This window comes from Herpailurus yagouaroundi, unplaced genomic scaffold, assembly GCF_014898765.1.
Source record: "Herpailurus yagouaroundi ecotype Mexico unplaced genomic scaffold, PumYag 196, whole genome shotgun sequence".
NCBI classification, from domain to species: domain Eukaryota; kingdom Metazoa; phylum Chordata; class Mammalia; order Carnivora; family Felidae; genus Herpailurus; species Herpailurus yagouaroundi.
In genome coordinates, this window is record NW_024412427.1 from 9,108,588 (window position 1) to 9,122,714 (window position 14,127).

General features: G+C 39.6%; 1 protein-coding gene across 3 annotated transcripts in view; it reads left to right on the forward strand.

Annotated features, from left to right (window-relative positions):
• Nucleotides 1-14,127, forward strand: part of SAMHD1 (SAM and HD domain containing deoxynucleoside triphosphate triphosphohydrolase 1) — a 56,126-nt gene that overhangs the window by 7,672 nt on the left and 34,327 nt on the right. For all 3 annotated transcript variants that reach the window (XR_005782027.1, XM_040447115.1, XM_040447113.1), the window contains exons 3-6: nt 1,596-1,668; nt 8,411-8,571; nt 11,674-11,789; nt 13,971-14,041. Coding sequence is in view for 2 of the 3 variants with exons in the window: in XM_040447115.1 (XP_040303049.1) it covers nt 1,596-1,668; nt 8,411-8,571; nt 11,674-11,789; nt 13,971-14,041 (421 nt within the window). In the remaining variant the exon portion in view is untranslated. The remainder of the gene's footprint in view (nt 1-1,595; nt 1,669-8,410; nt 8,572-11,673; nt 11,790-13,970; nt 14,042-14,127) is intronic.

Sequence of the window (14,127 nt, forward strand, 5' to 3'; positions counted from 1 at the left end):
ACCACAGGCTGGAGCCTACCATGGGGCTCAGTCCCATGAACTGTGAGATCATGATCTGAGCCAAAATCAAGAGCCAGACACTCAACCAACCAAGCCACCTAGGTGCCCCTAATTTTATAGACTTTAATCAGCAATTACTTTGTGAATATTTCTTTTTGGGTTTTATTAAGTAATGAATACCGAGTATCAGTTCAAGTAAATACTAAGCAATGAGATTGGTTTAGGTTTGGTATTTTATGCTGTAACTCTTGGTTGTGCTCAACTGTGCAATGATACTTAACCTGACTCCGTTATCGCTGACCTGTAAGTACTTCTCCAAGCTTGGCCTTTCCCTCTGCTTGTTATATCAAACTAATGAGGATGGTAGGAGAATAGGAAAACACAATGTATGCTGCTTTATGATTTATCAGCTGTAATAATGCCTCCATGTATCCCAAGAAAGTGATTCTTAGATTGTAGTACAATTTAATATGATAAAGAGGCCAATTGTAGCGGTTCTGACTCTAAGTGTATCTAGGACTTTTAGCAAAAGATTTATTTTTCAATCTAATTAGCTGTTAGGTCAGTAAATTCTGCCCCTTTACATGCTGCTTCTGTTGATAATTAGCCAAGTGTCAGGCTAATTTGCTTGGACCAATTAGGTAAATGAAGCCGGATAACCAATTACAGGATTTTGAGCTGTTTACATTAAATCCTATTAAATTTATTTCTCAAACTGAAGCATTACAAGGGATTACTGACAAAAGAGATGGGTATAAGTAAAGCTATTGCCTTCATATATATTGGATTTGTGCCTAAGTCACATCCAATGTTCATAAGTCAGACTTGGACCTTTGTAACCCATTACCATAATAAATTTAAAAATCTCTTCATGGACTTATCATGTGAACTTTGTTCACATGTTTATCACTTGTTCACACTAATAGATTCCTAAATTCTTATAGTTAAAATACTTCTGATAGGGTAAATATTGAATTGATAATCAGTGATGATTTCTGTGACACCAGTAATCATAGTTAAATTTCTCTAGTTCTTGAGGGAAGGAACTGGGTCTTTATCATTAACTGCAGTGCTGAATACATTATTTAATCCCTCTCCAGCTCTGTAAGGTAGATAATATTTTCCCTGTGCTATGGATGAGAACATTAGTATACTAAAAAAGGTTGAGTGATTCTCCCTGCCCCCAAGGTCACACAGATTCCATGTGCAGATGTGAACCAGTTCTAATTTCAAAGTCCTTTTTCATTATCTCTATGCTATAATTCCGTGTACTACCTTGAACCATGCAGATTCAGGGTTGTGAGAGAAGATGGCAACTTCAGTTAGGTTAAAATAAGTCTGAAGTATAAATTGAGCGTTAAGTAGAGACATAGGAGATGTTGAAGTCTGAGTTACCAAGAGAGGAGAATCAAGGGCAGAAGCCTCGGGGGAGAATTTTAGAGGGGGCGTATGTTTGAATTATTAATTGTTCCTTTTAATCTGACTTCTCGTTCTATTAGTGTAGATAATTTAGAGTTGATTATATGCTATTATATACTCCAGGGATTATTATTAAGCAAATAATGACGGATTTGCTTATCCTGTTATAATTTTAGTACTTTGGGTGACAGAAAGAAGCTGCATAATTATATCCAGCAACTGAAGGAAATTCATGTTGATGCAATGAAGGTAAGAAGAATCTGAGTTTATTATGTTTTTTTGACTTTTTATTTTATTCTTTTAAAAAAAATTTTTTTTCTAATATTTATTTTTGAGAGAGAGAGAGAGACAGAGTGCAAGCAGGGGAGGAGCAGAGAGAGAGGGAGACACAGAATCCAAAGCAGGCTGCAGGCTCTGAGCTGTCAGCACAGAGCCTGATGTGGGGCTCAAACTCACGAACAGTGAAATCATGACCTGAGCCGAAGTCGGACGCTCAACCGACTGAGCCATCCAGGCGCTCCCTATTTTATTCTTTTTAAATAGGCTTTATGCCCAGCACGGAGCCCAGTACAGGGCTTAAACTCACGACCCTGTGATCAAGACCTGAGCTGTGGGCACCTGGGTGGCTCAGTCAGTCAAGTGTCTGACTTGATTTCAGCTCAGGTCCTGATCTCACGCTTAGTGAGATCAAGCTTTAAATCGGGCTCTGGGCTCTGAGCTCACAGGGCAGAATCTGCTTGGGATTCTCTCCCTCTCTCTGTGCCCCTCCCCTGTTAGCACATGTGCCCACATTACTTTCTCTCTCTCTTTCTCTCTCTCTCTCTCTTTCTCTTTCTCAAAATAAATAAATAAACTTAAAAAAATAAAAACAGGGTGCCTGGGTGGCTCTGTCAGTTTAGTGTCCGACTCTTGATCTCGGCTCAGGTCATGATCACATTGTTCATGACTTTGAACCCTATAGGGCTCTGCGCTGTCTGCACAGAGCCCGCCTGGAATTCTGTCCCACCCTCTCTCTGCCCCTCCTCCTCCTTGCTCTCTCTCAAAATAAATAAATAAACTTAAAAAAAAAAACCAAAAAACAAAAAACCTGAGCTGAGATCAAGAGTTGGATGCTGAACTGACTGAGACACCTAGATGCCCCTATTATGTAAGGGTCCAACTCTTTTTTTTTATTTGTTTTTTAATGTTTGTTTATTTTTGAGAGAGAGAGAGAGAGAGAGAGAGAGAGCGAGCAGGGGAGGGGCAGAGACAGAGGGAGACACAGAATCTGAAATAGGTTCCAGGCTCTGAACTGTCAACACAGAGCCCGGCATAGGGCTTGAACCCACGAACTGTGAGATCGTGACCTGAGCCGAAGTCAGACACTTAACCAGCAGAGCCACCCAGGCACTTCTGTGAGCGTCCAACTCTTGATTTAAGCTCAGGTCTTGATCATGTTGGGCGTGAAGCCTACTTTAAAAATAAATAACTGGGGCGCCTGGGTGGCGCAGTCGGTTAAGCGTCCGACTTCAGCCAGGTCACGATCTCACGGTCCGTGAGTTCGAGCCCCGCGTCGGGCTCTGGGCTGATGGCTCAGAGCCTGGAGCCTGTTTCCGATTCTGTGTCTCCCTCTCTCTCTGACCCTCCCCCGTTCATGCTCTGTCTCTCTCTATCCCAAAAATAAATAAACGTTGAAAAAAAATTTTTTTAAATAAATAACTAAATAAGAAAGAAAAAACATTAAAAAAAAAAAAGAATGGGAGGAAATCTGCTTCTCAGTAATAGAATTGTAATTGATTTTTATATTTCTAAACTGCATTTTCTCAAATAAGCACAAAATATTTAAACCAAAAGAAAAACTAAAATATATTAAGCATACAGAAAAATGTAAGTAGGCAACTACCTAGCTTGTTAAATCTTAATATTTTACCTAATTTTGCTTCAGATCTGTTGTTTTCAGAACAAAATGTTAGAAACAATATAGTCTTTTTTGTACCCATTGTAGATTCTGTTTCCATCCATTCTTCCCCCAAAATAAGTGCCATCTTGAATTGGGTTTATTCATTTTCACAAATGTTTTTTACTTTCACTACATGTATATCTATAGCTATAAACAATGTATAGTGTTGTTCTACATGTTTTTTAAGCTTTATAAAAATTATAAACAGTAAGTAACCTTTTAAACTTTCATTTTACATCACTTTTTAAAAATTTTTATTATTATTATTATTATACTTTTGAGCATCCTCCACATCGACACACATAGCTCTGCTTTCCCCTTAGTCAGAGAATAACTTTTAAAGTTGTGCTGAATTTTCTTGTCAGCTCTGGTAAATTTTTGTGTCAAATATTAGTCCACAGGGTGGATACATTCCTAGAGTTTCATCTATCAATAGTTCTTATTAAAAAAAATTTTTTTTTAACATTTATTTATTTTTGAGAGAGAGAGAGAGAAAGAGCACGAGTGGGGGAGGAGCAGAGAGAGAAAGAGACACAGAACCTGAAGCAGGCTCCAGGCTCTGAGCTGTCAGCACAGAGCCTGACACAGGGCCTGAACCCACAAACTGTGAGATCATGACCTGAGCCAAAGTCAGGTGCTCAACTGACTAAGCCACCCAGGTGCCCCTCATTAGTTCTTATTTTTCATCTCCCGGCCCCTTCCAGACATTCAAGGCCCTGTTTTTTGGAATTAGTGTCCCAAGAATCATTTTAACAAGTGGTCAACTGCCCACCCTCCATCTCAGAAATTCTGATTGTGGGAATTTACAGTAGGCCCGTGAATGTGCATTTTTCACAGACTCTCTGGTATCATAATTAAAGAAATGTTTCTTGATTGGTGACAGAAATTTTATCTTATTGTTCACCCTTTTGACTTCTGTAGGTTAAGAAAACTTAGTTTCAGACCTGGAAGAAGGTGTAGGATATCTAAATCCCCTTTTGTACCCTTTTGCAATGATCATGTACATTTTTCATTAGCTGTGTTTGGTATATTTTGTACAGTATTTAAGTTATCTCAGATCTCTATGAGAATACATATTTCAATTTTACTCTTGCCAGTCAGTCTGCTTATTTCCCATTGAAAATCATGTTTGGGGCGCCTGGGTGGCGCAGTCGGTTAAGCGTCCGACTTCAGCCAGGTCACGATCTCACGGTCCGTGAGTTCGAGCCCCGCGTCAGGCTCTGGGCTGATGGCTCGGAGCCTGGAGCCTGTTTCCGATTCTGTGTCTCCCTCTCTCTCTGCCCCTCCCCCGTTCATGCTCTGTCTCTCTCTGTCCCACAAATAAATAAACGTTGAAAAAAAAAATTAAAAAAAAAAAAAAGAAAATCATGTTTGAAAAAAAAAATTTAAGATTTTATTTTTAAGTAATCTCTACACCCAACATGGGCCTCAAATTCACAACCCTGAGTTCAAGAGCCACACACTCCCCTGACTGAGCCAGCCAAACTCCCCATGTTTGAAATATTTAATAAATGTGTTTGGTTCAGTCCTACAAGAGTTTTCTTTTATAGGCCAAGTAGTGGTTCTTATAGCAAGTATTTTATTTGAATAATCAAATTTTAGCCCTTTCTGAAAAAGTTACCTAATATTAAAATACCTCATTCTTTTCATGACAAATTAAATAGGGTGATCACTTATTAAAGATTATATTTAACAATTTTGTCCTGCAGTTGGAAGAAAATTGCCTACAATCTATTTTGTCCTTCATTCCTTCATGAGAAGGGCAGCACAGAGTATTCTCTTCAGATAGGACATAGATAAGTTTTCTTTATTAGGTGAGATCATCTCAGATGATCTCTGTTACCACATTTTCACAGTGCAACAAAATTTGTAACAAAAATATTTTTTTAATGTTTTTTTACATTTATTTATTTTTGAGAGACAAAGAGAGATGGAGCACAAGTTGGGGAGGGGCAGAGAGAGAAGGAGACACAGAATCCAAAGCAGGCTCCAGGCTCTGAGGGGTCAGCATAGAGCCCGACGCGGGGCTCCAACCCACAAATCGCGAGATCGTGACCTGAGCCGAAGTCAGACGCTCAACCGACTGAGCCACCCAGGCGCCCCTGCAGCAAAAATAATTTTGAAGTAATGTTCAAGACACCAGTTTCGGGGTTCCTGGGTGGCTTAGTTAGTTGAGTGTCTCTTGATTTTGGCTCAGGCCATGGTCCCAGGGTCATGGGATCAAGTCCTGTGTCGGGCTGAGTGTGAAGCCTGCATCAGATTCTCAGTCTCCCTCTGCCTCTCTCCCCCACTCACATCTCCCTCTCCCTCTAAAGTAAAGGTTAAAAGTTAAAAAGAAAGACAATCAGTGTCATTTACTCACTTTTATTCTATGTTTCATCAAAAACAGAAAACTGCCTAACCATATTTATAAATTATAAATTACATTTGTTGCAAATAGATTTTGAAGTTCCTAAGTACTTTTTGGTCAGTGAGTCACTGTATAGTCATGAAATTGATAGCTTTAATGATTTTATATATTTTTTAATGTTTATTTTGAGAGAGAGAGTATATATACACAAGTGTGCAAGAGTGAGTGAGGGGGAGGAGCAGAGAGAGGGGGAAAGAGGGAATCCCAAGCAGACCTGAGCTGAAATCGAGTTGGACGCTTAACCAACTGAGCCACCCAGACACCCAATATCACCCAGTTTATGATAGTGATAAAGTGACTTTATAGAGCAGGTGAAAAAAATTAATACTCACCAGTCATAAATCTAATCTTTGTTAATATACATTACATATTGCTTAACAAAGGTATAAATTCTAGGCATTACTTGACTCAGGCTGTTGATGCACAACTTGAATTGAGCTATTTTTTTTAATTTTTAATATTTATTCATTTTTGAGAGACAGAGAGTGCGAGTGGGGGAGGGGCAGAGAGAGAGGGAGACACAGAATCTGAAGCAGGCTCCAGGCTCTGAGCTGTCAGCACAGAGGCTGATGCGGGCTCGAACTCACGAACCATGAGACCATGACCTGAGCCGAAGTCGGACACTCTACCGACTGAGCCACTTAGGCGCCCCTGAATTGGGCTGTTTTTAAAGGAAATGACTTCCTTATCATTAGCATGTTCAAATGTTGGACCAGATGACCCTTTAAGCTTCTTTACAGCATAGAGCTTTTGTAATTCATATTTTGTATATATCTATATATGGGCATGGTACACTTTAACTATAAGAATCTTGGGGCGCCTGGGTGGCGCAGTCAGTTAAGCTTCCTACTTCAGCCAGGTCACGATCTCGCGGTCCGTGAGTTCGAGCCCCGCGTCAGGCTCTGGGCTGATGGCTCAGAGCCTGGAGCCTGTTTCCAATTCTGTGTCTCCCTCTCTCTCTGCCCCTCCCCCGTTCATGCTCTGTCTCTCTCTGTCCCAAAAATAAATAAACGTTGAAAAAATAAAAATAAAAATAAAAAAAATAAAAAAAAAAGAATTTTAACATATGTATCTTGGGGCACCTAGGTGGCTTAGTCCATTGAGCCTCCAATTTCGGCTCAACTCATGATCTCACAGTTCGTGGGTTTGAGCCCCTCATTGGGCTCACTGCTGTCAGCACAGAGCCTGCTTTGGATCCTCTGTCCCCCCCTCTCTCTCCACCCCTCCTCCCATTCATGCTCTCTCTCAAAAAAATAAATAAACCTTTAAAAAATATTTGTATCTTTGCAATGGCAGTTCAACAGTAACCATTTAAAACATATCTGAGTTCCTACTGTGTGCCAGGCATTACGCTGCGTGATGAGTTCTGAGAATATGGCAGTAGACAAGGCCCTTCACCTCCCAGAATTCCATACATTTTTAAGGAACTTCATGGAAAAATTTGAAGCAGTTTGAAAATCATGCATCAGATCATTTATTAAGTTCCTTTTTTCTTTTCATTTAAAAAAATTTTTTATTATTTATTTTGAGTGAGTGAGAGAGAGAGAGAGAGAACACAAGCGGAGGAGGGCAGAATCCCAAACAGACTCTATGCCATCAGCTGAAAAGTCACAAACTGCATGACCTGAGCCGAGATCAAGAGTCGGACACTTAGCCAAATGAGCCACACAAGGGCCACTCCTTTTTTATTGTCTTTCTCTTTAAAAGGCGGTTATGGATAGTTAAGATGTATCTTTATTTTAAGAAACACTGAGGGACATTATTTTTTTTTTTTTAATTTTTTTTTTTTCAACGTTTTTATTTTATTTTGGGGACAGAAAGAGACAGAGCATGAACGGGGGAGGGGCAGAGAGAGAGGGAGACACAGAATCGGAAACAGGCTCCAGGCTCTGAGCCATCAGCCCAGAGCCCGACGCGGGGCTCGAACTCCCGGACCGCGAGATCGTGACCTGGCTGAAGTCGGACGCTCAACCGACTGCGCCACCCAGGCGCCCCATGAACACTGAGGGACATTAAATCTTCACCTGTATTTAACCCTGTTTAAGCTTAGAGTAATAAATAATTGTAAAATTTATCTTCACTAAGTATAGGTATTTCTGAGTGACATTGAGTAGTATAGAATTTCATTTTCCTGCCCAAAATTTCTTATCTATATGGTAGGAAGCTTCCCATTCTTTCTTCCTCACTCCCTCTCTTCCTAATGGGTACCATATAGATACATTTAGGAAAAAAACAGACACATTGTCTATAGCAATAAGGCTTATATGATCTGAATGAGTGTGTTAAATGAGTACGTTTAACTTGAATGCAAGACTAACTTATTAAAGACTAATCAAATCATATACATATTAAAGACTAATCAAATCATATAATCAAATCATAAAAAAAATTGAATTCCTTATTTTTCTATATTAGAATCCATTAAGAAGAAGTAAAATATACCCAGATCCAATATACTTGATCTGTCTGGTAGTGATACCTAAATAAGGTAATGATATTAATATCTTGTTATTTCCTGTAGAAGTATTCTTACTTGAGAACAATTGAATAGCTTTAATTGTTCACTGTAGATAGGAACGGCTGCACAAAAATTTTAGATGGAATTATATATTGTTATTGATATTAATTTAAACATTTTCTAGGTCATTAATGATCCTATCCATGGCCACATTGAACTCCACCCTCTCCTCATCCGAATCATCGACACACCTCAATTTCAGCGGCTTCGATATATCAAACAGTTGGGTGGCAGTTACTATATTTTTCCAGGCGCTTCGCACAACCGATTTGAGCACAGTCTAGGGTAAGAAGGCAGTTGATGGGGAATTTACAGTTATTTAAGTACTTTCCTTATCTTTTTTTTTTTTTAATTTTTTTTTCAACGTTTTTATTTATTTTTGGGACAGAGAGAGACAGAGCATGAACGGGGGAGGGGCAGAGAGAGAGGGAGACACAGAATCAGAAGCAGGTTCCAGGCTCCGAGCCATCAGCCCAGAGCCTGATGCGGGGCTCGAACTCACGGACCGCGAGATCGTGACCTGGCTGAAGTCGGACGCTTAACCGACTGCGCCACCCAGGTGCCCCAGTACTTTCCTTATCTTATGAAATAATGATCTTTTAGAGCATAGTTTTACAAAATGGTAATAATATCCATATTTTGTTGAGAAAATTGAGGCTTTGATTTACCTTGCTATATTTTATGTATTTAAAAAAATTTTTTAATGCTTATTTATTTTTGAGAGAGAGAGAGACAGAGCATGAGTGGGGGAAGAGCAGAGAGAGACAGAATCCAAAGCAGGCTCTAGGCTCTGAGCTGTCGGCACAGAGCCCAATGTGGGACTTGGACTCACAAACCTCAAGATGATGACCTGAGCCAAAGCCAGACGCTTAACCAACTGAGCCACCCAGGCGCCCCTATTTTATGTACTCTTATAAGCCAATTCAGATCCTCACTGGAAAGATAATGAAAGTATCTATTGACAGGCCATTTCGATGACATATTTGTTTAAACATGGGTTGGTTACTGATATAACTAATGTTGTAAATTTTATTACTTAATTTTCCTGTTTAGTCTTATAAAGAATTGCCCTTTGAAACCAGATAATATTCTTAAAAAAAATTTTTTTTAACATTTATTTATTTTCGAGACAAAGAGAGAGCATGAACAGGGGAGGGTCAGAGAAAGAGGGAGACACAGAATCTGAAACAGGCTCCAGGCTCCAAGCTGTCAGCACAGAGCCCGACGCGGGGGGCTCGAACTCACACACCGTGAGATCATGACCTGAGCCGAAGTCGGATGCTTAACCGACTGAGCCACCCAGGCGCCCCGAAACCAGATAATATTCTTAACCTAGCAGGAAATGTGTAAATCAGAAGAGCATTCACAAGCGTAGAAAAGGTGGCACCTCTGTTACAAACAACTAGTTGAGAATTTGGTCTGCTTTTCCATTATAGAATCTAGAACCAGGAGAACATGGGCTGGGGTGGAAAAAACTAGACAGTTTTCTAGGTTTCATGGACTACTCACACTGTTCTACATTTGTTTGTTTGTTTTGAAGTGTGTGTGTTTTGTTTTTGAAGTGTTTTTAATTAGCCAGAAGACAAGTGTCTATTCAGATGTTTATTCATTCATCAGCAAATATTTATTGAAAACTTACTAGGCCCTACCAGACCAAGGTAGCAGTTGTCCCAGCTTTGTGGAGTTAGGGTTTAAGCAGAGAAAGAAAGATACTGTATTCACTCAGGAATTACTTTCTGAGGGAAGTGCTAAAAGTGCATTTAACATTTGTTGGGCACTTTATCTTCAATCTATGTTATAAAACCAGAGGTCCTGCTTTTTTGAAAAAAAACTTGTGGTAAAATACGCAGGATATAAAACTTACCATCTTAACCATTTTTAAGTGTACTTCAATAGTGTTAAATGTATCCATATTATTGTGCAACCAAACTCCAGAACTTTTTCATCTTGCAAAACTGAAACTCTTCTCCATTAAATAACAATTCCTCATTCTCTTCTCCCTCTAGCCCCTGGCTATCACCATTCTGCTTTCTGTTTCTATGAATTTGACTACTCTAGGTACCTCATACAGTAGTTATCTGTTTGTGACTGGCTTAATTCACTTAGCATAATTTTCTCAACGTTCATCTATGTTAGAGCATGTGTGAGAATTTCCTTCTTTTTTAAGACTGAATAATATTCTTTTGTATGTTTATACCACATTTTGTTTATCCCTTCATTTGTGAGAGGACATTGGGTTGCTTCTACCTCTTTGACTTTTTTTTTGAGAAAAGTTTTTTTTTAACGTTTATTTTATTTTTGAGAGACAGACAGAATGTGAGTGGGGGCGGAGCAGAGAGAGAGGGAGACACAGAATCTGAAGCAGGCTCCAGGCTCCAAGCCCTCAGCACAGAGCCTGACGTGGGGCTCAAACTCATGAACCATGAGATCATGACCTAAGCTGAAGTAGGACGCTTAACCAACTGAGCCACCCAGGTGCCCCATGAACTGCGAGACCATGACCTGAGCCAAAGTCGGACGCTTAATCAACTGAGCCACTCAGGCGCGCCTGAAAAAAGTTTTTATTGCAAGCACAGTGAGCATAAGGAGACGTCTTCTCACACGATGTGGGCACAAGGTCTGCCATTAACTAAATCTCTTTGGCAACCCTTTATTGGTTTAAATCATATTAATTAGCTTCTTGCTATCAGGTGTACATCATTTCTGCCATGTGGGGCATTTTCTTGGGAATATATAAGTAGTATTCCATGTAGCCTGACAAATCCTCAATGATCACATCATCCACTTAGACTTGGGCTTGCCCAGAACAGGAGCAGGGAGAGCCAGACAGAGTTCTGGTGCAGAGCGACTGAGTGCTGCTAGGAACATGGGTGTGCTCTTTGAGACACTGCTTTCAGTGTTTTTGGTTACATACCGCGAGTGGGACTGCTGGATCATATGGTAATTCTAGTTTCAATTTTTTGAGGGACCACCATATTGTTATAGCAGTTGCACCATTTTATACATTCCCAACAGCAGTGCACGAGGTTCCAATTTTTCCACATCCTGCTCAACATTTGTTTTTTTGTTTTTTGTTTTGTGTGCGTGTGGGGGGGGGTTTGTTTGTGTTTTGTTTTGTTTTATAGCTTTTCTAATGAGTGTGAGGGGGTATTTCATTGTGGTTTTGATTTTGCGCTTCCCTAATGATTAACTGATTGCGAGCCAATAGGTCCTGCTTTGAGGATTCTATTTGTGTTTCTGCCTAGTTCTCAAACCGACTATTCTGTTAACTTGTTGTAGAAATATATTAAAACATTTGAGAAACATATTAGAATTCTTGAGTTCCAGAAGTATCATCTTTCAAACGGAAGAGTGACTTTATGTTGTTTTGTTTTGCTTACTCTGCAGCGTAGGGTATCTAGCGGGATGTCTTGTTCGTGCACTGCGTGAAAAACAACCAGAGCTGCAGATAAGTGAACGGGATGTGCTCTGTGTTCAGATTGCTGGCCTCTGTCATGATCTCGGTATGCTGTACAAAGAACCAAAGTTGTTAACATAAAACCATAACAAGTTATCTCTTTTTGGAATTAAAAAAATCTAATAATGGAAAGAAATATGAAAGTTGTGTTTAGCAAATTTTTTTAATGTTTACTTATTTTTGAGACAGAGAAAGACAGAGCATGAACGGGGGAGGGTCAGAGAGAGGGAGACACAGAATCTGAAGCAAGCTCTGGGCTCCGATATGTCAGCACAGAGCCCGACACGGGGCTCGAACTCACGGACTGTGAGATCATGACCTGAGCCGAAGTCAGATGCTTAAATCGACTGAGCCACCCAGGCGCCCCTGAAAGTTGTGTTTTAATTCTGCAGTTAACATTAATATAAATGTACCATTGCTTCTTCCTAGAATGATTCATAAGCTCAAAGCTTTGCTATTATTTTTTGTGGTCTTTAAATGTATTTCCCACATTAAACAACTTTGCTACAAGTTATATGAAAGGACTTTTTTTTTTTTTTGGATATTTACATTTTTAATTTTTTTATTTAAAAAAATTTTTTTAGAGACAGAGAGTGTGAGGAGCTGGGGGTGGGGAAGAGGGAGGGAGGGAGAGAGAGAGGGAGAGAGTGAGAGAGACAGGGAGAGAGAGAGAGAATCCCAGGCAGGCTCCATGCTGTGGAGCCCAATGTGGGGCTTGATCCCACAACCCTGGGATCATGAGCTGAGCTGAAATCAAGAGTAGGACACTCAACTGATTGAGCTACCCAGGTGCCCCAAAAGGACCTTCTAATAGTGAGATTTTTGACTACTGTATTTAGGATGATAGGAGTTTTATCTTTCCTTTATTCTTTTTGTTGCCATTTTCTGTCAGTTACTTCATCAAATTCATTCTTCTCATACCTAAAATACATAATCTTCCCTAGCAGATTAACAACACATTTAGAGAACTCCTTTTCTCTCCTGACCCATGTGAGGTCTTAGACCACTTTAATCCAAGTAGAATATCATCCTTCTTTGACAAAGAAAGAGAAAAGACGGGTGCCTGCGTGGCTCAGTTGGTTAAGCGTCCAACTCTTGATTTTGGCTCAGGTCATGTCATTATCTCACTGTTTGTGAGACTGAGCCCTGAGCTGGGCTCCACACTGGGTATGGAGCCTTCTTGGGATTCTCTCTCTCCTCTCTCTGCCCTCCCCCTGTGCATATGCGCTCTCTCTCAGAATAAATAAATAAACTTAAGAGAGAGGGAGAGACTGTCCTCTTTTTTACAGGAGTTTTCAACGCCATGTCTTTGTAGTTTATTCCTACCTATTGGAGGATCCTGAGAGTTTGTGTGTGCCCTGAGGGTAGCGAAAGGGAGGTATCTGTGTTTGAACAGCCAGATTGTCAAGGGGATAAGGCACTCTCTTTAGCATGTCCCCTTGGAGATTTCAGCAGGACCAGTACCACTCCTAGATGATAAATTTAACAGATTCTAGAGGGGATCATTGGGAAACTTTGTCAGTGTCTAGGAGTCTGAGCACTGCATTAATGAGCCTTTTTCTATAGACTGTGACATGCAAAAAGGCCCAGGGCTGGTCCAGGTGGGGTCCCTCTTTAGCCAAGTAACTCACTTCAGAAATTCTGATAATTACAGAGTTGTGTGTCAACAAAGTTTCATAGGATTAAATGAGTGGAATGTTAAAATCACTTATGAATAAGATAAACTAGTGATCTCCACTTTTGGTTGCCCACATCAGCAGTAAAAACCCAAGTGTGTATATTTATTATAAAATGTATTATGTAAATTATACAATTTACATGAAAATAAATGTTTTTAAAAGGATGAGAGTAGAAAAATAAAGTTTTATTATTTTCTTCCTCCACCTCAGTGGATGATCTTAAAATGACTATTCTAATACAAATATTCAATCTGAAGATGCCAAAGTTTTTCATTAATATTCCTTTTAGTTACACAGAACTGTCCTTTCATCAGATGTATGTGAGCTCTGACGACTCAAAGACCCCTCCATGGGCAGTTCACTTTCCTATATGTTTTTGTTTCTTATTTTCTTGTTTTAGAAAATAGGAAGGAAGGATTTTTGTTCCTCTTTGTAATGTACTTATAAAGTATTAATTTCTGTTGATATTCAGTTTTCGCTAAAAAGATTAAAAAATAGTTTCACTTTTTACCAGTTTACAAGCAGTTTTAAGGCTTTTGTTTTTTTAGGTCATGGGCCATTTTCTCATATGTTTGATGGAAGATTTATTCCACTTGCTCGCCCAGATGTGGAATGGACGGTATGTTTTCATGTATTCAATAGTCAATAAAGTAAAGACTATTTAAGCAACCATTGCTGTGTTATAGTATACTTCCCCATTACAGT